Source organism: Silurus aristotelis, assembly GCF_946808225.1.
Source record: "Silurus aristotelis genome assembly, chromosome: 11".
NCBI lineage: Eukaryota > Metazoa > Chordata > Actinopteri > Siluriformes > Siluridae > Silurus > Silurus aristotelis.
The window spans coordinates 12,040,696-12,065,057 of NC_139584.1; the positions used below are offsets into that span (position 1 = coordinate 12,040,696).

The 24,362-nt window shown below is 36.2% G+C and overlaps 3 protein-coding genes across 3 annotated transcripts; 2 read left to right on the plus strand and 1 right to left on the minus strand.

Annotated features, from left to right (window-relative positions):
* Positions 1-203: 203 nt before the first annotated feature.
* uck2a (uridine-cytidine kinase 2a) lies at positions 204-13,943 on the plus strand. Its single transcript, XM_083553855.1, has 7 exons — positions 204-429; positions 6,447-6,606; positions 6,755-6,851; positions 6,935-7,077; positions 7,221-7,318; positions 11,230-11,278; positions 11,708-13,943. Exons 1-7 carry the CDS (start codon positions 322-324, stop codon positions 11,842-11,844), a joined length of 792 nt encoding a protein of 263 aa, XP_083409981.1. The 5' UTR covers positions 204-321; the 3' UTR covers positions 11,845-13,943.
* Positions 13,944-14,050: 107 nt separating this feature from the next.
* On the plus strand, positions 14,051-16,336 carry magoh (mago homolog, exon junction complex subunit). Its single transcript, XM_083553858.1, has 5 exons — positions 14,051-14,275; positions 14,741-14,799; positions 14,878-14,988; positions 15,116-15,198; positions 16,129-16,336. Exons 1-5 carry the CDS (start codon positions 14,185-14,187, stop codon positions 16,226-16,228), a joined length of 444 nt encoding a protein of 147 aa, XP_083409984.1. The 5' UTR covers positions 14,051-14,184; the 3' UTR covers positions 16,229-16,336.
* A 156-nt stretch (positions 16,337-16,492) lies between these two features.
* Positions 16,493-22,713, minus strand: cpt2 (carnitine palmitoyltransferase 2). Its single transcript, XM_083553847.1, has 5 exons — positions 22,112-22,713; positions 21,774-21,854; positions 21,535-21,641; positions 17,379-18,683; positions 16,493-16,986 (listed from the first exon to the last, which is right to left on the minus strand). The coding sequence occupies exons 1-5, from the start codon at positions 22,288-22,290 to the stop codon at positions 16,652-16,654; spliced, it is 2,007 nt and encodes a 668-aa protein (XP_083409973.1). The 5' UTR covers positions 22,291-22,713; the 3' UTR covers positions 16,493-16,651.
* Between the last annotated feature and the right edge of the window lie 1,649 nt (positions 22,714-24,362).

Sequence of the window (24,362 nt, forward strand, 5' to 3'; positions counted from 1 at the left end):
AGCAATTTTACACAATTCGTTATGGTAGATGTATAAATAACCGACTTTACTTAATTGCCTATAATTTCGATCATATCTATAAACTTCACGATTGAAACATTATAAACAGTGTCACCAAAACAGATTGAATAACACTGATCTAATCTAATCTGGAGTTAAAAAAGAAAACGTACCCACACACACACGCACACACACACTCGCACTCACGCATAAACACACACACACACACACACACACACAAAGGAAAAAGGAAGGAGGCGGAGTAGCGCTGATGTTCCATTGCTCGGAGCGGTGCTAATCGTGTTCACACTGACCGGCAGCATGGCAGGAGAAAGCGAGGCCGATCTGGAGCAGCGTGAACCCGAGCACACACACACCATCCGACAGCCTTTCCTCATCGGGGTGGCGGGGGGCACTGCCAGCGGAAAGGTCGGCAATCCTTTTCTCCCCGACCTGTTTTGAACTATTCCTGCAATCTTATAATCTTGGTTTGTGTAGCTATAAGGCAGAGAGAAAGAGTGATCTCACGACCGCGTGGTTCACACCAGACCTTACCGTATCCTTACCATCTGTTCGGGTTTTTTCCGGCATCACGATTAGTTTGATACCTAATATAGCGACCATTAAAGCAAATCTAACAGCGTCATATACTTATACAGCACTCCCATTATAGCATTTGTACTTAAAAAAAAAAAAAAACATGAATTGAACTAACTAGCTGTGTTCAACTACCACAAACAGTTTTGTATAATACAATAACAATCAAAAAGCCCAGGATGATGATTTTGATAACAGACGACGTTATTCAATCCCAACCTTGTGTAATATCGTGTAATGTTTTATGATAGCCACGTTTGACTGACCCACCCTGTTCACAGACACGGACTACGAATGTGAAGCATAATTAGATGTAATACATTAAAATCCATTTTTATTTTGTATCTCGTGGAGTTTCAAGGTTAATATGTTATTATGTAAAAGGTTAGTTAGCCGGCTAGCTTTTGTTACTGTGTGAAGCGCCACGCGCACTTCTCTTGCTCGCTTATAGATTCCATCAGATTGACTCACCCGGATACCCGACAGTATCAATCTAAACATTTCGGTCAAACGAGGTAACAACTTTCCCTTAAAAGACCACTGTTAGATATACAGTTGCACAAAATACTCCATTAAGCAGGCATTTTTGTGATTTAAGATCCCGAGTGCCCTGCAGTGGATTTACCGGTTAGACACATTCACAAAGAACATCCTTTGTTTGATCGGGAACACGGCTTTCACACTTGTCTGTCCGTTATTTATTCTTACAGTGTTTGGATGTTTTATTAAAGCAATATAAAAGATAAAGCTAAATGTTTCACTGGATGTGTTCAGTAGGTAAAGAGTAATGGGGTCAGTAGCACATATAACGTGTGTCAAAGAGGACACATGCTGTGCACCAGATACTTTTTACACCTAACATTTTTATTTTCTTCAAATATCTAACAAGAGAAAAAAACATTTCCATCCTACATACAATGCATGACAAAGGGAAAAAAAGTAGTATCTTATTTATGCATTGGAAGGCATTTTTTTTCTCTCATGATTTTGGTCCACTTGTCCCCCTCAAATCAATGCAAAGTTCTTCTGACTCATCAGCTTCATACTATGATGAAACCATTCTTTCCTGTTGCGAGTGCCCTCTATGAGGACGACAAAGTTGACTTGTCTACAGGACACGAGGACTAAACAGATGTGGGAAATGGTGTAAATTACATGTTATGGCATTGAGATTTTGCCATCTACCCAATTGAATGCTCATGTGTGATTTCAGACAACATGCTACAATCATTTTCCTATCGCTGTGTTTTATAAACAGTGTTCTCTAAATGTATTGGAATGTCAAGGTCATTATTTTTGTTTTCGATGTATGCTGAAGACATTTGGGTTTGAGATCAAAAGATTAATATATTACACAATTGATGTAATAAATTCCTAATACACATAACATGGCTTTATCCTGAGCAGGGTTACTTTAGACCCAAAGCCAATCCCTGTAACACTGGGCATCAGGCAGGAGAATAATTCTTAAAGGGTTGTTATTCACAACGGGGGGAATTTAGAGTGTCTTTATCTAGACACCTATTATAATGGATTTTTTTCACTAGTAAAATAAAAAAAGGTGGTTCATCACACCTGGATCGTTTGGTTTTGAGCTGAATTGGCCACAGCTAAGGTTTTTGCTATATGGGTGTGGCTTGATATTTCAGCCTAACGATAGCTTGATTCACTGCCAATGACAATTTTGCCAATTTTTTTTATTAGGCTGCATTATAGCAGACATTTCTAAAATGTAGTCTCTTTCGGGCTATATTTAATCCATCATGGGTCAGCATGGCAAGGGATTGAGCAGATAATAAAACTGAAAAAAAGGGTACAATAACCTAGTTAAACTGTTAAACATAATTTATATGTTACTTAAAGGTTAGGACCTGTTATGTAATCTGAACATGGCAAAAACCTACCTTACCCTACTTTGTAATACTTGGAGGATGACAGTTATAAGTTAAGTTCTCAGTTATCCATTTACATTATATTTAGTGCTTTCATTTTTCCACAAGATTTATCAACAGTGGACTCTCAACAAGTGCATTACACTTTTTCATGAATGGTTTCAAAGAACAGCATTATCCAAATATTATAACATTTACATGTATTTACTATTATTGTATAATTTATACAATAATAGTAAATACATGTAAATGAATTTACTATTATTGTATAATTTATAACTTAGGAATTTATTGTTTTATCATTCTTTATACATTAAGTTGTTTATGGTGTTTGGTGTGTTGCTTTTCTGTGTCATCATTTCACCAAATGGCAGGTGGCCTTGCTACATCCCTCTTTCTTACTTGAAGTTTTATTGTGGCCATGTTTGTGCTTTGACTGCTCTGCCTAAGATATAGCTTGTTACTGACCTCGTCTTGTTCGATTAGATCTTTTATTTATAGACCTTAAAAGGTATGCTATGTCTTCAGACAGCTTCTGTAAGGACACTGTGTTGATGCATAAAGGCATTTTGTAAAAGTATTTGCAATTAGATTTAAGGATATGTGGCTTAATACAGTGTGCCTATTAATATTGGATACATGAATTGCTGGTTCTTGTGATTCATTTGTCTCATGTTAGATAGAGAGAGAGAGAGAGAGAGAGAGAGAGAGAGAGAGACAGAATTTTGCATAGTACAAGTAGCAACGAAATGCAGTTTAGCATCTGCCGGAAGTGCAAATAGTAGCAGTTGTGCAAATTGACAAGTGCAGATAAATATGTAAGTATATGTACAACATGTTTTATATATATATATATATATATATATATATATATATATATATATATATATATATATATATATATATATATATATATATATGTTGTACATATACATGTTGTACATATACATATATATGTGTGTGTGTGTGTGTGTGTGTGTGTGTGTGTGTGTGTGTGTGTGTGTGTGTGTGTGTGTGTGTGTGTGTAAATATATGTACAGCACATAAATATAAAGGCTCCAGCCGTCAAAAAATGTGCAGACATTTAAATGGTATAAAATCATGAAATGACACCATAATTAAAGTATTGAGTACAGCCTCACTGGCCCTGGCATTGGATCTCCAAAGTGTAGCATAGCCTGTTGTTTGTACTGGGCCTTAGGCTGAGATAGAAGAATGTTTAGTCAGCATTGATGAGGGCTGGTCAGCTGCCGTTTTTTTGTGCCCTGATGCAGCATGCGATAGTTTTTAGTGTTAGGTCAGTGGGTACAATAAAGCTCCAACATAAAAATGGGGCAATTGCATACCATTATTGTCAGTTTTTAAACTTGTTCTATTTGATACTTAGCATTTTGCAAAATGACTTTAATCCAAAGGATAAAACTCAAAAATATATATTATTAATTTCTATAGTGTTCTACCCAATATTTATGTACAAAGGATTTTAATTAACCAAGACCTAAAGTTTACTTATTTATGATGTCAGTTTCTCTTAAATGATCAAGAATGTTTGTATTTGCTTAGAATGGCCCAGTAATGATTTGAGGGAGATGCACACAGATTATGTTAAATGGGTTGAGGCAAGTAGCATTGCAGCTGATAAAAGCTTTGGAAGTCATGATGAAAGAGCCCTGAGAGAAAGACACACAAACTTTCTGTGTATGTCAAACATTGTGGTCATGAAATAACATAATTCTATGGTAACATAGCCTTATTTCGATTTTTAATGTTATATTGATTTGCAGTTAACAATTAGCAATAAGCAGTTATAACAATGTTTGCTGATGGATAAAAAAAACAGTGTGAATAATCTTTGGTTTGTTTTAGCTTTGTGAAATCTTAAAACAGTGAAATTATTGACTGTGCCTTTAAGAATCGTTTTTTCTATAATCTCTTTCTGACATGCTAGTACTATGACTTAAATTAACCAATAAATTAATATTCATGCTCTCTCTTGTTATTAGCTGTATTTATACTGCATTGTAATCATTGATGAGCATAAATTTCTCCTGCCCATATAACAAATGTAAAACTATGTACAAATTAGAAATAACTTCTGCATATTGCTATAATGTTGCTAAGTGTTGTTGGTTAAAGGAGCTAGATTTTTCACTTTGATTAGGTAAATCAAAGTGAAAGCACCAAACAGATAAGGGTATCTGCTGTGTGGGTTATACATTTCTGGAAAATATCAAAATTATCTCTGTAGTTACACATGTACAGCTCAGAAGTGCCACATTTGTAACTTTATTCTTTCCTTGGAAATGTGTACAATTTAACAACACAATTATAAGAATGCCTATTTCTTTTTTTGAACTATAGCTCAATTTTTGTTAAAGAAATAATGACACCCTCTCAAAATTAAAATTGCTTTCTAAAATGTAACGTTCCCTTGTGTTACCTCAGTATGTGGCTTCTCTGTGTTTCCTTAATGAAATCGAAAGTAATATTTGTCATTTTACGAGGTACTGAACTCTCAGGTGAATTTCAGAGGGCTATCCATACGTTGGAAAATAGTTCAGTTATATGTTCATTAGAATTTTTTAAATAACTGCAGAACAGATATGGCATGCTTCCCAAAGATGCCCATAATTCTGTATTTGTATGTATATTGTTTTCTGCAAAAATCTACATTCATGGTGCATCCAGAACACATGTAAATATCTTATAACTAGTCCACCTTTGCACTGATATGTCACATGAAATGACATGCACACTGTTAACTGTAAAATGAGAGACCCAACAAAAATCAATCAGGATTAAGGAATTAAGTGATACAGTATAAAATACTTTGAAACTTACTTTGATAAGCTGTAACATGGGAAGGTTTAAGTATAAACATCTACATAAATATAAACATCAGTTATACATAATAATTAATTTTGAAAATAATACAATAAATTATAAAATGCACAGTATATTTGCTCGTCTTTATTTGACTTAAGTAGATTTGAGGGAGATGCTAGTTTTACAGTGTAGACAGTGACAACTGTTTTTGTTTTAGCTAATACACATTTATTATTTGAGTAATAATGTATGAGTAATAACACATTCATATATGCTTTGTCTTTTGATTGGTTATGAATAGTCCTACATTGTAATGGAGGATATTAAAAAGCACAGGATATGAAAAATCTGTTAATGCATGTACATCGCATGGACGAAGGGTTTATGGACCCTTCCTCTTGTTTCAGCCTTCCTTAAACTATTGCCACAAAGTAGGAAGCACACAATTGTATAGGATGTCTATTTAATGCAACTTAGCACCAAACCTGTACATCTCCATGTGTACAAAATAAATGTCATAAAGACATGGTTTGCCATGGTTGGAGTGGAAGAAATTAAGTGCACACCACTGGGATGAATTTTAACTGTACCCAAGATCTTCTTGCCCTGACATTAGTGTCTGAGCTCACTAGCTCTTGTGGCATAATTGTTAAGACTTTGCCACCACACTCCAAAATGTATGTAGAAATCTTTCCCAGCATGTCAGCATGGATAGAACAATAAGATTTTCAAAAAGCACACATAAGTCTGATGATATAGTGTATTTTTCACTTGAATGATGCCATGTTAAATCAATGTGCCCTTCAGTTGTGTTTAAGGTCTAAAGAATAAGCTGACTCCTGTTAGTCAGTGGTCATATAATACGTAGAAGAAGACTTTACAGAAATGCTTCGTTATTATTTCAAGAGCTCAATCAATTATAAGTCAGATAGACTTTATTTATAACATCAGAAACAGATGCAGTTTCATTAGTACAACAAAATTTCCATTCAGTTTTTCAGGCATGAGGTTTTTGTTTTGTTTGGGTATCCTTAAACAGACAGCAAACAATTTGATGCACAAATTGATACATCATGCAGATTTATTTAAATTAGATTATTTAAATGATATTTTGTATATCTTTCCATACAGTCATCTGTGTGTGGTAAGATTATGGAGCTTCTTGGCCAGAATAAAATTGACCACCACCAGCGGCAGGTTGCCATCCTGAGTCAGGACAGTTTCTACAAAGTTCTTACCCCAGAACAAAAAGCCAAGGCTCTTAAAGGACAGTTCAACTTTGATCACCCAGGTAACTGTAATGTAATTGGGAGCTGGAATATTTTTTAAAGGCTCCTGATATCTCAGAGATGTTGTTTTGATTTTAAACCAGTTGTAGACCTGCCAAGCTTTGTTTGGTTAGTTTTTTTCTCATCCACCATATTCTTTATTTTCCTTAGATGCATTTGATAATGAGTTAATAGTTAAGACTCTGTGGGACATCGTGGAGGGAAGAACAGTTCAGATCCCGGTCTATGACTTTGTAACCCATTCCAGGTAAGTCCATGCAGTGTCTCACGTGATAAGTGACTTGGAAAGTGTGTGATTTTCTTAAGAATTTGTCCTGTGTTTCTCTATAGAAAGAAGGAAACAGTGACAGTGTACCCAGCTGACGTGGTGCTGTTCGAAGGCATTCTTATGTTTTATTCGCAGGAAATCCGGGATCTCTTCCAAATGAAGCTGTTTGTAGACACAGACGCTGATACACGACTATCTCGCAGAGGTTAGAAAGGATAGCACTAATGTTACTAAGTCTTGTTTATAGTTTTAGTACTTGTATGGCATTATTGAATGCCAAGGCCATTTTTCTTCATTTTTGACATCAATTAAATGTTATTAATTTCCTGGTTTGTTTTTTCCTTTCAGTCTTGCGTGACATCAGTGAGAGAGGACGGGACCTGGAGCAGGTCTTGAGTCAATATATCACATTTGTGAAGCCTGCGTTTGAAGAGTTTTGCCTGCCAGTAAGTGCTGAAATGTTTCTCGTGTAATGTCTCTATACAAAAACTCCCATTTGTTAGTTACCTTTCTGTGGTGAAAAACTGAGAAATCATAAACCTGATTTTTATTTTTTATTTTGACTTTTTAAAATACATTGTTTGCATATAGAAAAAAAAAGGGTATAATTTCTTATTTACAACCCAGCCATTAGGGTTGCACAAGCTAGTGCACTCTTAGTGCCGGTCCCAAGCCCGGATAAATGGGGAGGGTTGTGTTAGGAAGGGCATCCAGATACGTGCCAAATCAAACGTGCCAAATCATATATGCGTATCACGAAGAAGATTCTTATTTACAATTGTGAAACAAGTCTTTACGTATAAAACAAGGTTTATAGTTTTAAATAACAGTTTGTACTGTGTTATTTAAATATATATTTGGTGTTAAGTCAGAGATAAAGATGACTACAAAATATTATATTATATAAATATAATTTATTGGAAAAATTAAACAAGTAGTTTTATTTATTAGAATTAGTAATCAAGTATTCTACCTATTATTTAGATGAATAATCGGATAAGACATACCTTTTCTTTATTAAAGAGCAATACTAAATATACAAAAGAGAACAAGACAGGTCTCTTGAAATGAACAAGGAGGTTGTTTGAGACCTGATCAGATAGACACAATGTTGTTGTTTTTTTGTTTGTTTGTTTTTTTTACATTTTGGTGTAACTGTCTTCCTGTATACCAGTGAGCTTCAACTGTCGTTGCTCCTTCCTGAAGCAGGTGTTTCCGGCTCCTGTTTTTTCTTGTGTTAATATCACATCTAAATACCTAGCTATGCATTCTTTCCCTTTTTTTTTCCCACAAAATCTTTTACAAAATGAAATGCTATTTTACTATATAAGTTAAAACCCCGATTTTAGTTGTGGACACTGTGTAAAATGTAAATAAAAACAGAATGCATTGATCTGCAATGAAAGGAAAGGAACATTGGATCTCTACCTGCTTTTTATACCCAATCATGTTACTGACCTGTTGCCAATTAACCAAACTGCTACATGCTGCCCCATCCCAACTTTTTGGCCATGTTGTTGACATGTTGTAGCCATGAAATTCAAGCTTACACTAATGTTTCCATAAAATGGTACATTTCCTCCGTTTAAACATTTAATATGTTTGTGAATAGAATGGGTTTATGAGAGTTTCAAATCATTGCAGTCTGGTTTTATTTACATTTTAAACAGTGTATCAACTGTTTTGGAATTGGTGTTGTAAATAAATTTACTTACCTTATTCCTGCATTCCATCTTCAGCGATGTATAACTTTACAATTAAATAACATTAGCTACCTTTTTTTGGCTGACAGTTTTTCTAGAAAGCTAGCTAATCAGCAAACAAATAAAATACATTTTTAAAATGAAGAAATCCAGGTTTTCTCTTGTATCTCTTTAAATAACTCAGCTATTGCTACTGCGTATCCTTAATTTGTCTGTACATGTCTTTCTTTTGCTTAAATCTTTTAGTTTGTTGCTACCTGCAACCTACTGTAAAAAAAAAAAAAAAACACAGTTGCACCTGATATAATCATTGCTACGCCTCATCGTGTAGTTATATTGTCTCTTTGTTACACCATAAACACCAGTTTGGCAGAATGGGGGCCAAACTTGCCAGCAAACATGGTTATTAGTTTACATAATATAACACTTAACCTAGCACTTAAAATGGTTGCTGATGAACAGCTACCAGATTGCACAATATAATAGAGAGAAACCTTGTTTAATGGTATTATAATGATTTATATGTTAGTCTTTTTATTAGCCTAATCAGAGTTCTGATCTTGGAATTTGTTTAACAAAATACAGTATATCATAAAAGTGAGTACACCCCTCTCATTTTGGTAACCATTTTATTATATTTTCCCAAGGGACAATACTATAGAAATGAAACTTGGATATATTTTAGAGTAGTCAATATGCAGTTTGTATAGCAGTATATATTTACTGTTCTCTGAAATAACTCAACATACAGCCAATATTGTCAAAATAGCTGGCAACAAAAGTGAGTACACCCTAAGTGATGACAGCTGTACATCGCATAACCATGCAAAGCCATGTCCTATTCATCATGTTCATGTTTTTGTCTGCATGACAGGATCTTACAAATGTGTGTGTCTTGTATTAGAGCAGTTAAAATTTGGTGCTTTGAGTGCAATTTTCTCATGCTGACCACTGGATGTTTAACATGGCACCTCATGGCAAAGACTCTTTGAGGATTTGAGAATTAGAATTGTTGCTTTCTACAAAGATGACCAGGGCTATAAGAAGACCTGAATCACTCTAAAACTGAGTTGCAGTACAGTGGCCAGGGTCTTTCCAAGGTTTTCCAAGACGGGTCTCACTCGGAACAGGTCTCGCAAGGGTCGATCAAAGAGGTCCGCGTGCTGTGCGTCAGGTGCAGAAGCTGGCTTAAAAAAAACAGACACATGAGTTCTGCCAGCAATGTTTGAGGTTGCAGAAGCAGAAGGCCTGCTTGTCAGTGCTAAGACAAAATGCCACACTACAACAATTCTGTTTGCATGATTGTCGTCTCAGAAGGAAGCCTTTTCTGAAGCTGGCTCACAAGAAATACTACAAACAGTTTGCTGAAGACAACCTGTCCACGATCTTGAATGAATGGAATCATGTCCTGTGGTCTGATGACACTAAAATAAACTTGTTTGGATCAGATGGTGTCCAGCATGTGTGGTGACGTGCTCGTGAGAAGTACCAAGAAAATTGTGTCTTGCCTACAGTCAAGTATGGTGGTGGTTGCATCATGGTCTGAGGGTTCATTGAGGGAAACATTGATTTCAACATGTACTGTCTACTGTACAAAATGATTCCCTCCCTTCAGAAACTGGGCCAAACAGCAGTTTTCCAAAATAATAGCCGCAGTTCACCGCCAAGATAACAACTGCCTTTCTGAGGACACTGAAGGTGATGGAGTGGCCAAATATGTCTCCTAACCTGAGCCATATTTAACGCTTGTGCGGCATCCTCAAATGTCCCTCAAGAAGATATACCAAAATGGTTGCTGAAATGTAAGGGTTGTACTCACTTTGTGAGATATTGTATAATAGCTAGCTAGCTTTAAATAAATTTGACTGTGGGTTCATACAGTGTAATTGTTAGCCAGCTAGCTAGTACCCGTATAAGTAAAGTTTTCAAATTAGTGAAATCAAGCAGTTGCTCCTGGATATATAACATAAGGTGGCTGTAAATTGTCCAACATTAGAGCAGACTACTAACGTGTCTGGCTAGCTTAGTTAGTGTTTATAATTAAGGGCATACCAAAATAGGATGTGCACACATGTTCTTTTGTGTCTAGGTCCTGTGTGGCCATTGCTATTTGTGTATTAAATCATTGTGGTGTTTGGTGCTATGCACTAAGACCTCTGAAATGTAGTGATCTTTCTACTTGCTAGGTTTTCTCACACTAAGATGGCACCGCCAGAGTAGCAACCTGTTGCAGCAGCTCCCTACCTAGTGCAATTTGTTTAAAAGTGTAACTACTGTATACTATATAACTATTTACACACTGTACTGTATATATTTGTACTATGTCTCTTCTTTATATTTGTACATTTTTCTTCGCTGATGTAACATAGAAATATTCCCAATGTCGGTGGAATTATATTATATTTTATCTCATGTCATCCTTTTTGTATCGCTCTTTGTAGGCCCTTTGTCAAACATTTATTTTAAAAGCCATAAGAATATTAGCAGGTTTAACAAGATCTCCATTCTCTTTAGAAATGTCTACAATAGAAATCTCTGGAATAGTGCCAGCCAGGAAATTGTTATGAAACCCTGACCAAAAGCCACCTGGGCACATGGGCGTTCCTCTTTATCTTGAGAACCTTCCTGAAATGCTTCTTGTTTTTATTTTCCAGACAAAAAAGTATGCTGATGTGATCATCCCAAGGGGAGCTGATAATCTAGGTGAGATTGGTGTATGACCGTGGAACTACATAAATGTTTTGGTACTAGTTATCACCTCTTCTGATTTGGAATGCTGTATGTTTTTCAGCAAGGCCATTCCCAGACTCTACACATTCCTTTTAGCTGCCTTGCCCTTTCCACCCACTCTCACGTGTTTAGTGGCCCTAAAGAGATATTATTAATAAAACTAGATACATTTAGACTTATCATGCTCTATAATAGTCCTGGTTTCATTTAAAATCTTACTTGGTATGATGCCCAAAAGAAATTGATTTGCAGATAAGGCACTATGCCTGGTAGAATTGGGATTTGTAGTACCTTGGATAGCAGCCATGTTATAATCAAAGTTAACATTATGCTTTTACAAATATTTGAATAATATTTTGATAATTTTATGAGATTTTTCATGTATTCATTCCTTCTTTCCAGTTGCCATTAACCTGATTGTGCAGCACATCCAGGACATTCTGAATGGTGGCTTGACCAAGCGACTGAACGGTTGTCTTAATGGCCATACTACACCTCGCAAGCGGCAGCCATCAGAGTCAAGCAGCAGGCCACACTAATAGGCCCTACAAGAGAACTGAATAAGAGTGGAGAGTGGCAATGGACAAAGGACTTGAAGAACAGTTCTGTGTACATACTGACAATTTGCAAACTGTATTTAAAACAAAGAAAAAAAATCAAGAAATGCCTTCTTTGATTTGCTAGTGTTACTGTTTTTTCTTTTTGTTTGTTTGTTTTGAATGACTGCTGCACTTATTAGTGAGGAAGCAAAAGTTCCTTGCTGAAAACAATTGGTCAAAACAATTTTCCTGTCCTATTAATTTATTCATTTGTGCATTTTGTTCATCTGGCCCCAGATTATGAGTATTTCTAAAAATAATAAAATTGTATGGGTCACTTCAGAATTTAAAGATTTAAATTTTCAGATTAAAGTACAACTTCTGTCTGTTTGTATTAATTTAATTGCTTCCAAAGCATTTCAGCCACTGTGTTTTATTTTAGTTATTCCGAGAGCAATGTGATTAGATTCTAAGAATAATTATTTTAATACTTAATTTTTGCTAACCTCCATCTTTATTATAAGTAAATCAGGGCTTGTATTGTATTTTGCACTGTAAAATAAATCTCAGTGCCATGTAAGAAAGAGTATGTTAAGATGATAGAGATACTTCAAAGAGAAGTTTAGATGATCTCCAGGTCCTATGCAGCATGTCAAAAAACAGGTTCTCTTAACCTTAAAGTATATGCATATTCAGTAAAGAAACCACAAACTCGTATTAGTTGGTCTGCTCTATTCAATGTAGTACTTTTACACCTTCCAAACAACACTCATACTGATGATAAATCAAAAAAAAAAAAAAGATTGTGAATTTTTATTTTGGAATTTATTTCTGTAATTAAGTTTTTTTTAATTGTCAGCTATAAATATAAGCACAGACTATGATAGCTCTTTACTCAGTATGTATGTTTATTTAACCCAAAAAATTTGCCGGCAAATCTATTTAGTCATTTTGCGGAAGGAAACACTGGTTCGGTTTTCTCTTTAACTCAGGATCCAGTGCCTTTCCTTTCATTTCCTTTTTTACAAGGGCTCATTGATATGAACCTCTTCTGGGAGTATTTTTCTGTCTAGACTATAACAGACTTTGTTTTATATTTATTATTATTTCTAATTATATTACTTTCAGAAATGAATCAGTACTGTAGATGTTCCTGCATGGTCTTTTCTGTCCTGACATACTTCCACTTTTTTTCCCCTGTTACACATCTATACCTACACTGCTGCTATGTTACAGGGTAACTGGCAAATGGCTGAATAGTGTAATGCAATTTTATTATCAAAATGATGTGGTGATATAAGCAAGAGAATTTATGTTTCTGTAATTTTAGGAGGCTGCAGTTCAATAAAACATGCGCTCTGCTCTCAGGGCCAAATAGTAAGTCATTCCTTAATGGTGTTAAAAGGACTTTCCCTTTTAAATATATGTTGGTTAAATAACTTTTTGCCACTGTTTCATGTTTCAGGCATAAATGTCATGACACAGATCAGTATAATGTTAATCTTGAATTGCCAACTGCATCCTGGTGGATGGTGCTGCTTGTATTTACAAATACTAATGCAAAAAGAAGAAAACCTTTATAATATATACCTTAAGTCTTTCAGACACCAGCTGTAGAAAATTACAATATGCCTTATAACAGCTGCAATTCAATTTCACGTTTTGTATCTTTATGTAAAAAGTATGCAGTTTTTCATTATGGAGCAATCCATTTTTGTTGTATAATATTGTTTTTAGTTATTGTGCAATGCATTTATTAATACATATTTGCATTTTTTTTGTGCAACATTGTGTCTATATAATCAAACTGTAGATGTATTAATTCAGAAAATAAAGCAGGTTTAAAAATGGACCAGTATGATAGAAGTGCAAGTCAAGAGTTAAGATACAGGCAGTGGATGAAGAGCTGTGACTGGTGTCTTGCAGTAAATCAATTTCATTGATAAATATTAATACATAAACACTTATATAAAAACGAAAGACAAGATGGGTCACGTGTTTGCACTCCTTTGTAATAGTGTTTCTCATTGTACTGCAATTTAAAGAAATGTATAAACAGATGTAACATAGAAAATAAAAATAAAAAACAATTTTGTACCGTTAATTGCATGCGAGTCGATTTTTTTCAACGTTGCTACCACCATGTGGTGGACGCAGTCATCGCAAGCAGTTTTTCGCGCATCATCAAAATGCGAACATCCTGACGTCATTACTCCGCGCTGTCTGTGAGCGCGTATGCGAGTTGCTAATCGGCGGTGAGACGGTTCAGTCGTTTGTTCAGGAAACGGTGGTAAAGTCATATAGCCGTATATACAACATTCTTGTATTATTTACGCAGTTATGTCTTCGAACGACTTTTATTTAAGATATTACGTAGGACACAAAGGGAAATTCGGTCACGAGTTTCTGGAGTTTGAATTCAGGCCGGACGGTAAGTAAGGCGCCATGTAAACTAGCTAGTTACACTACTAGCTAGCTAACCATGCTAATTGCGTTTTCGCTTTAAAATGCCTTAAGTCGTTTTTGAAAGAGCGAGTTTAATGTGTCGGCGGTATATTTCGTAATTCTGGTTCTATGTGCGCATATTTGCCTTGTTTTTTGAGGATATTTCCGAAAATGCACCGCAATTATCTAGATGCCTGAACGCAAGGTGGAAGTGGTTTGTTAAGGCCTTGGGTTATTGATCGAAAGGTCGGGGGTTCAAGCCCCAGCACCACCAAGCTACTATTGTTGGGCCTTTATATATGTATCATGGCTGACCCCACACTCTGGTCCAAGCTTCCCAAAAAGCTGCAATATGCAAAGAAATATCAATTTGCTCTATGTGACGAATGACAAGCCATTTAGTTCCATCTCCAGTTGTAACTTGTCATGAGCAGTTCTCTTTTAATTGCAGGAAAGCTAAGATACGCGAACAACAGTAACTACAAAAATGACGTCATGATCAGAAAAGAGGTAACGCAGATCTGCGCAGATTTCTACAATCCGTCTAACATTAAAAACAATCCGTCTAACATGTGATTTTCATCTCAGGCATATGTTCACAAGAGCGTGATGGAAGAACTGAAGAGGATCATTGACGACAGTGAAATCACGAAGGAAGACGATGCCCTTTGGCCGCCTCCTGACAGAGTGGGCAGACAGGTTTGTACTCTCCACTGACTGAATTTTCAACTCTTTCTCTTTGTTTACTGCATGACAGGATGTTTTGACAGAGAATGTTGTGGAAAACCACCCACTTTTCCATAATTTAATTTCTTGTCTCATTTAGGAACTGGAGATAGTCATCGGTGACGAACATATCTCATTCACAACCTCCAAAATTGGCTCTCTGATCGATGTCAACCAGTCTAAGTGAGTATAGTGCACAGATGCCTAGTTAGTTGTGCGAGTCCTGCAGTTCTCACAGTTAATGATTCATTACATACAGTAAACACATTTAAACACATTGGGACCATAATTATATATATTTTATCCGTTATTGTTTAATACTACTTTTCATTGAGAATAATTTGTATAAGTTTACTATTATTTTGTGAGTCCACATGTTTAAATATCAGAGAACACGTAAAAATGATTTTACCATATTTAAGACTATGTAAGGGAATTTGGTTTGAATGCATGGATTGTGGAAAATCGTTCTTTAATGTGGCAAAATCAATATGATTTACACTGCAATTAAACTTCCCCTGGCAGTTAAATGCCTGGAATTAAATGCACAGAAAAATATTTATGGGATGTGCTCTAGTTGGGACAAGTAGTTTTGGAAGTAAGAAAGCGTAGTGTTAATGTACTGGGGGATAAATGTAATATACCTTTTTTTTTATTTTTTTTTTTTATTAAACATGGCTGGATATTTATTGCTCCCTGGCCTCCTGCTTAAATATGCACAAGAGTAACATCTGCTCAATTAAGAGATTTCTTGTCATCCCCCTTTTAGTCTCACTGCACACACATCATAGTGTGCAGCTTACTGCTGTTCTCTGCAAATCTGGATATGCATCAAGTGCTTTTTTGTAAATACTGACATCTCAGAGCAACTACTTGTGCACATGTAATTAAACTGAGTGAAAGTGGGTGGGTACATGCACAAGGAAACAACTGAAAGGACATCAAAAAGGCAGTTTGAATAAACAATTGAAATGTTGGAGCATAAGAAGCAACTGGAAACTCGTCACATTAAAATTATTCTCCTAAATGTTAATGTACTTAAATGAAGTGCGTCAGATTCTAAAGCATTATGTATTTATTAATGCTAAAATATTTGGTTTTATTCTCACTCAGGGATCCAGAGGGCCTCAGAGTGTTCTATTACCTGGTACAGGATCTTAAGTGTCTCGTCTTCAGTCTCATCGGCCTCCACTTCAAGATCAAGCCAATCTAAGTTTGACAGTTTCTACACAGTTCATTTTAGTTCGTTTAACAACATTTTGTACAGTAATTTCTGGCTTGTTTGCAGTTTTTCTTTTTTAAATAAAACATTGTCAATTCATTTCTGAACTTTAATTATTCTGTTTAAAAAAGGCACTGCCTTTAAATGCACAAATCACTCAAGTAAGTACAAACGGTATTAACTAAATTTCTATACCTTACACAACCTTAAATGGCGTACATGTCCTCAAAATAAATGTTCACCATTCATGTCATGTACAACTTCACAGAAACCTTTATTGTTAGAACAATGTCTATAGGAACTGGCCTACTTAAATAACTGCAGACAAAAAACAGTATTTTGATGAAAACATGAACTTCTGAGAAGTCCTTTGTATGAATCCTCAAAAGCCATTCTTGTTTTACTGATGTACACTTAGCTGGATTTAATTGGCTTTCCTTCAAGAACAGTAAATATGTCCTCCAAAGATTTGTGAACGCATCTGAGAAATTCATGGACGTTCCTGGCAGGGTAGCTGGAAACATTGCAACCTATCCAATCATCATGTACACCGTAGCCTACTCCAAATCCATCTGGGACCACAGGAGCAAAGCCACCCAAACTGACAGCAGGGCTAGTGAGTGTGCTTGTGGACAGAATGTTGTGGTTTATGGCTGCATAAGCTGGGTCCTGGTACAGACTTGGCAAAGGCATTCCTTTAGAATTTGCCAAGTAGCGTATGGCAAAAAGATGCCGGTCAAATCCTTGTCCTAGTTGGAAAGATCGAAAGGTTACAGAAAATGAAAGATTAGAAATGTGCGCGCACATTTAAATGTAATGTAACTGATGTTTTTTGAGGTGCCCCCATTTCCCTTCACACCTCAAATGAGGATCAGAAAAAATCTGACTAAAAATAGAACACCCCTGCCCTAAATAAGAAGTATTTCATTCAATTTGCTTATAAACCACAATGTTTTTTCAAATGCAATAATTTCAAGTTTATTTAAAGTATATATGTTATGTGAACCTGATCAGTCACCCTTCTAAAGGGTCCTCTAACATAGCTCTCTTAAGAAACCACAGTAAGGGCATAGTAATTAAGATGCCTTCAAGTCTACAAGGCTTTGTTGTTCACGAAACAAACAATAATGATGACACTCACCCATGGCCGCATCCTTAGTGAGCTGCCCATGATATTTGGAACATGCATCCAGCAGACCCATGAGCTGCTCCACACTGTGCTGACCAGGCTGTTGAACAAAGGCTTGGGCACAGCGCTGTGTGTGAATACTGGCAGGGCGGATGGTCTCTGTACGGCCATGTTTGAAAGCTGCAGTGCTGCAGGACTCGTATGTAGCTACGGTCTGCCCAAACTGCCGCAGGAATCCCATCTGGAAAGCCAGTTGTGCAATGGCATCAGGACTGAGCTTCTTTTTCTTCAGCTGCTCTTTTCCCCCTTGCTTAAACTCCATGGCATCAATAGTAAGCTGTGAAACAGCAGCCTGGAAGTTCTCTTTGGCTTTTCTGATCCCATGTTCCAGTTCAGGGTTTAGCTTGAATTGCAGCTTCCGGACAGCAGAAGCTGAATCTACAGCAGCAGGTTGGGTGCCAGGACCAATAAGTGGCGTTTCTGTGGTATCTTTAAAGACTTCATTTTGGAAACGGAGGACAGCCACACCATCACCCCAAGAGTGCTCGAAATTAATGGCTGCTTGTCCATCTTTGGCCATGATGATACTAAATGACTTGTCATACCATCGGTTACAGCCATCCCCATGAAGCATATTGTGGGAGATGTGTATATGATCCCGCATTTCCTCTTCATCAAGACACAGGCAGAACAAAGCATTGTCCACTAAACCTAAAGCCTCACCATTCCCTGCCTGTAGAAGCTTCTCCCTTAGTCCAGCCCAAACATCCCTGTTCTCACTCGTCAGGACACCCAAAGGAAAAGCAGGAGCTGGTGTCGTGTCCGCAAGAATATATTTGAGATGTGACAGGATTTCTGCAGGTTTCACCAGATTGCCGTCCCGATCTAGAGCATCAAATATATACATATTACCTCTTCTAATGACAAGCACATGGCGACCTTTCTGATCAGTGACAAGCTCATCCCGATTGGGTTTGGGAATCCTTGTAGAGTTGAAAAGACGGAAGTACTGTGACATATCCAGTGGATACGCATTCACCATGTAAGCTCCAAACCATGAGATGGATGATGGCACCCATCGGATGCGCTTTTTAAAAGTATCAGTGTTGCTCTTGGCAGGGTTTAGGTGGAACACTTCTGGTTCAAGGAGTCCAGCACGCAGGGTCTTCATAAACCGAACTGCAGAACACACCATGTTAGCAGACCGAACAAGCTGGCTGTTGTACTCAGGTTTGGGATCAGGGTTGAATGACATGAAAGGATTAAAGTTTAAGACCACAGATTCACGGGCAGATAGGTACATGTCAAACCATGGAGCTGGGAAAATAAAAAAGACAAAGATAGGACAAGAAATTTAATAAAATGCACGATTTACCATAAACTCAGGTTTATACTGTAATACTCTTATACTGAAAGTGCTCATACCCAAATAGTGCTGTATTAGACTTAACTCAGAAATGGGAAGTCTAAAGCAGGAATTTAGTAATGGCAGTAAAACATGGACACCCCCAAAGACAATGTTATAGATTTATCCAACTAATGTGTCTATGTTGATTGATCTACAGTTGTGGCGTTTATTTGTTGGCTACATTCTCAATAGGAATTTTAATTTGAGATGTTAAAGTTAAAATCTCAAAGTTAGATCAGTACTATGATGCTGGTCTATACACCACCAATAAGAGTATGGTATATGATGACAAAACTCATAGGACAGCTACACATATAGTAGTGGCAATAATGAAACAAAGACTAATGATAAAAAAATTATCCTTATTATCTCAGGGTCACTTTGAAGAATGTTTCTTTTGCAAGCCTATTTTATAAAGCTTGATTGATGATATAAACACATAGCATTTTTAATTTAATCACAAGTCTACCATTAGAGTATCTTTATCCTATACAGTGCCTGTCAAAGGTTTGAAAACAACAAGTCTCTTCAAACCTAGTCTTTTTTCTTTTTTTGCGACACGTATGTTTCCATGCAACAAACAAGGTAAAAGAGAAAAAAACAAACAAAACTTAGACAGTGAATAACTGGAAGATAATTCTGTAGACAGGAGTCCAAATTTTACATTTGGACTGGCACAAACAGAATAACTTGTGTAAGATGGAGAAGAGGAGAGAAAATGTTAGCAGACTGCCTCACACCCACAGTCAAACATGGAGGTGGAAGCTTAATGGTTTGGGGTTGTTATGGAGCAGGGAAGGTTGGAGACATTCTTGGCAAAAGCAATACTGAACCAACATATCTACCATTAAATACTTCAACAACATGCAATTCCATTTGGACTCCAGCTAATTGTAACCAACTTCACCAAACAAGACAATGACCCAAAGCATACGTCCAAATGCTAAGGAAGATTTTAAAACTCAATGAAAAAGTTTTTAACATTTATACATTTGATGGTCAAAGTAAACCTTCATACTGTTAAATAACCTACTTTGTTGCATATATGGGCTGCAACAACAATAATAATAATAATAATAATAATAATAATAATCAATAAAATCGATGATAATTGATGATGAAATTAGTTGTCAACAAATGCCGTTATCGATTAGTTGGCATGTTCAAGTTACAGGTTGTCATGATGGTAAGATAACACTGTCTCTTGCAAAAATAGTGGACAGTACAGGGTCAACCAGCAGCAAGAAAAGGTGTGCCTTCCAAGTCATCTAAGGCAATAGGAGCATTTTCTATTAAACACAACAAAGAAAACTGTACTTGTAAGTTATGCAAAGCGGCACTTGTGTCGTATGGAGGTGCCACAGTGATGCACGTGAAAAGAAAACACACTGGTGTCACAGATGAAAAAAAAACCCATCAGCACGCAAAGTAAAAACTATATAATCCTTATATCATAATGTAAAAATGGTATAGTTGTGCTATTGTGGTAAACTGTTTGTTAACTTCGGGACAGTTGCACTGGATCTGCTCTGGCGTGACTCGCGAGCATTAGGTTGCGCAATCACCTCGCTCGCAACATTGTGATGGATTCAATAAAAACGGTGCGAACAAACACTTAATCTAAAAGCAGCAAATAACGGCAGCATTAAAAGATGACATTTTAGTCATGTGACATTTTGTTGTGATTTTCAGCGAATGATTATGCATTTCTACACCGAAGCACTTTTTTTAATTTCTTCTTTTTAATGAAGCATTTCTCTGTTTCATTCTCTTTTTATAGCTTTTTTCTGTTAACCTCTGTTTTCAAACGTAATTTACTCTGGCTTTACTACGTTCAAATGCTTATTTTACATGTTTCAATTATTACACAAAATTAAATGAATTATATATTCTAGATGCTTATATCTTCACAACTGAACAAAATTTGTGTGTGTATTTTTTAAACCCAAATTGTCAGAACAATGTTGTATTTAATTTTATATTGATTTTTTTTTAACCTGGTTGTCAACTTGCCATCTGCAAAATACAGGGTTATTTAAAAAAAATATCGCATTGCTTCAGTTCTCGAGCATCGTCATCGAATGAGTCAGTGACCATTTGATAAAGGAGTTATCTAAGTTGATTGCGAGTACAATACTTGTGACTTGGCTGACTTTTCCTTAATTAAATATTGCGTGATGAAATCAGTTCATTCTTTATTAATAACCCTGTACAATACAAATGTTGATTTTCACAAATTGCTTCACCTTGCATACTCAAATGCTGTTTTTTTTTTTTTTTTACAGAAACAACCCATCATGAGTGAATTTGTTAAAGGAGAAATCCTCCATGCACTCCTCAACAAGCAGCCACGATACATAAATACCCCAAATTATGGTTTTATATACTTGTAATAAGCAAAACATCTCATTAAAAAAAATCTTTGTTAATCCGATTAATCAAGGAAGAAAATCAACCGCTCGATGAATCGAATATCTAAATAATTGTTGGTTGCGGCCCTATTGCATATAAACAAAAGAAAGGTGCATGCATGTGTCTCTCAAACACGATAAGACATTAGATGCTTCCGAACTTTTGACAGGCACTGTAATTTAACATGGGGAACATGTTACCACACAGTCTGTAATAGAATTCAGGATTTTAAAGATATTTTGGGGATCATCTCATAAAACCAGCATCACACAGAGAAAAAAAGACACTGTTAATTATGTGTAATGTAATTAATTAATTTCTGAATGAGAGTAGCCTGCACTTTCTCACCTGATATATAGCTGGTGTGCTTGTTCATTTTATCCTGAGCCACAAGCTCCTCATGTAACTGCTTTCCAACACCATTCTGGAATTCATGACCCAGCTTCTCTGTTTTACTGCTCTCACAAACGCGCGCACACGCACACACACACACACACACACACACACACACACACACACACACACACACACACACTGTCACTGTTAAATCCTGAGAAAACCAGTAGGATTATGTCTTCACTACTTACTTGTACTGTTCATCATTTAACAGGGGTCTCTGAGCTGCCAAATATCTCCTCATTGTGTCCTCCAGCTTCGGAACTGGCAATCTATCAGCAATATGTTAATAACAGATGTGTGTATTGTATATGAATGAAATAAAATTCAGTTGATCTGTCTACGGTAATAAGTACCAGTCCCACCCCACAAGTTTACACTGTGCTCTTTAACCTAGATATATCAGCATGCACATGACTCTCAGAACACATGCAGATGTACCAGGAGACCCTGCTGTGATATGTCCAGCAATGATACTGTCCTGAATACTGCCCTTGGTTAATGCAATTTCCAATCAAGCTTTCCTTACCTCGGTAAACTTTTCTGGTAATGCATAGTCGGAACAATACTCCTGTGCAAATACTCGGATCCTTCATGTTTACTGCTGTATGTACGGTGATTTACAGGTATCCCCGACCAAGCACAAGCAGCCCTCAATGCCAGGGGCTTCAGTGTTGTATTTATTTGAGAACACAACATATATGCCATCTTTTAGTTTTATTTTTTAGCTTACTAAGTATTAATGTTTACAAGACAAAATTAGACTAGAAACGAACAGGTAGACTTGCTAATACAAAGCGGGTAAAGGCGTCCGATGTTTGAAAACGTAATGTTACAATTTGCGCTCTTGAACACACGCCAATGTCCCAGCAGACTTGCTTACTTACTACCTGTGGACAAAAGGTCATTCATTTACAAAGTCATCTAATTAATTCTTCATATAGAAGGTAAAGCGGATTGTCTATAAAATGCAAAATTCAATTGATCTCAAACTTTAACTCGTATTTTCCTGGATATAAAACCGATCGCCTCAACCAAACTCTATTCATCTCTCATCCAGCTGCCACTTCCGCGAGTCAAAGTCACTCCGCGCTGCTGCCTCTGATTGGCTCAGGTTTGCTGAAATAAAAGTCCTAAACAAATCTCCAACTAAAAAAAACTTGTACAATCATTATTATTGTAAGCTCCTTTAGGGTTGCTTTTTTTCTTCTTCTTCTTCTTTTTCTCATTCCATTTTGTACTTTCGATTGTTTGCTTAATGCAATGCATTTTATATATATATATATATATATATATATATATATATATATATATATATATATATATATATATATATATATATATATATATATATATATAAACTTTAATTGTTTTTTATCACAAACGTTTTATGTCCGACTTCAGTAGTCTGTAAAGTGCAATGCTCAGTAAAAAGCGTAAAGTCTTCTGAGACGCACATTTTAATATTTGTGTAGTAAAACTCCAACGGCATTTAATATAAAATTATAGTTCAATTTACGGTTTTATTTTTTTTATTATCCACATAGATGAGCCACACAAAACCTCTAAAAAGTAATATATAACTGTTGCAAAGACAACCTACATGCTGTTATACTGCATTGTATATTATTTTGTAAAAAATATATTGTGCAAAACAGAATTGGGATTGACAGAGTGATGAGAAAAGTAGGCAGGAGTACAAGGTGATGAGGCAGCAGCTAAAGAGGGATGTGGCAAAAGCCACGAAAAAGGCATATGAGGATCTGTATGAGAAGTTGAACACTGAGGAAGGAGAAAAGGATTTGTACTGATTGGCCAGGCAGAGGGACTGAGCTGAGAAGGATGTGCTACCAGTTAGAAGAATAAAGGATGGAGATGGAAATGTGTTGACTAGTGAGGAGAGTGTGTTGAGAAGATGGAGGGAGTATTTTGAGCAGCTGATGAATGAGGAAAATGAGAGAGAGAGAAGGTTGGATGATTTGGAGATGGTGAAGCAGGAAGTGGATAGGATTAGTAAGGAGGAAGTGAGAGCAGCAATTAAAAGGATGAAGAATGGAAAGTTGATTGGACCAGATGACATACTGGTAGGAGCATGGAGATGTTTAGGTGAGATAGCAGTGGAGTTTTAAACAAGATTGTTTAACTAGATTTTGGAAGGTGAGAGGATGCCTGAGGAATGGAGAAGGAGTGTGCTGGTACCAATCTTTAAGAATAAGGGAAATGTGCAAACTGCAGTAACTACAGGGGAATTAAGTTGATCAGTTACACCATGAAGTTATGGGAAAGAGTAGTGGAAGCCAGGCTGAGAGAGGAGGTGACCATCTGTGAGCAACAGTATGGTTTTATGCAGAGGAAGAGCACTACAGATGCAATATTTGCCTTGAATGTTGATGGTAAAGTATAGAGAAGGACAGAAGGATGATATAATAATATTGATTTCATTATATTATTATATATTTTTTTAATGAAGATAACTTCAGTAGCTTGCTCCTCATTCCCTGTATTACCCTGTAGTTTTCTGATTGCTACCAAGCTCTGACTCTAAATTTTAAAGAAATTAAAAACAATTAAACAATGTGATATGCAGTATAAACAGTAAGAAAGCATGATATGCCTTGTAGTCAGCACCACTATGACCTTCACCTTCTGACCAATTAAAATCACGCATCCAACAGCACTATTAAATAAACGTATTTATTATATACATAGACCAAATCCATTTTAGAGATGAGCAGTGCCTTATATTTGTAATTAATAAATAAATACACTATAGAACTAGG

Coding starts and splice junctions, on each gene's coding strand:
- uck2a (XM_083553855.1), top strand. CDS start 322: ATGGCAGGAGAAAGCGAGGCCGATCTGGAGCAGCGTGAACCCGAGCAC. Junction 6,852..6,934: donor GACTTTGTAACCCATTCCAG/GTAAGTCCATGC, acceptor GTTTCTCTATAG/AAAGAAGGAAACAGTGACAG. Junction 7,078..7,220: donor TACACGACTATCTCGCAGAG/GTTAGAAAGGAT, acceptor TTTTCCTTTCAG/TCTTGCGTGACATCAGTGAG.
- magoh (XM_083553858.1), top strand. CDS start 14,185: ATGTCTTCGAACGACTTTTATTTAAGATATTACGTAGGACACAAAGGG. Junction 14,800..14,877: donor ACGTCATGATCAGAAAAGAG/GTAACGCAGATC, acceptor TTTTCATCTCAG/GCATATGTTCACAAGAGCGT. Junction 14,989..15,115: donor CTGACAGAGTGGGCAGACAG/GTTTGTACTCTC, acceptor TGTCTCATTTAG/GAACTGGAGATAGTCATCGG.
- cpt2 (XM_083553847.1), bottom strand. CDS start 22,290: ATGGCATATATGTTGTGTTCTCAAATAAATACAACACTGAAGCCCCTG. Junction 21,855..22,111: donor TACCAGAAAAGTTTACCGAG/GTAAGGAAAGCT, acceptor TATTGCTGATAG/ATTGCCAGTTCCGAAGCTGG. Junction 21,642..21,773: donor TTAAATGATGAACAGTACAA/GTAAGTAGTGAA, acceptor TTGTGAGAGCAG/TAAAACAGAGAAGCTGGGTC.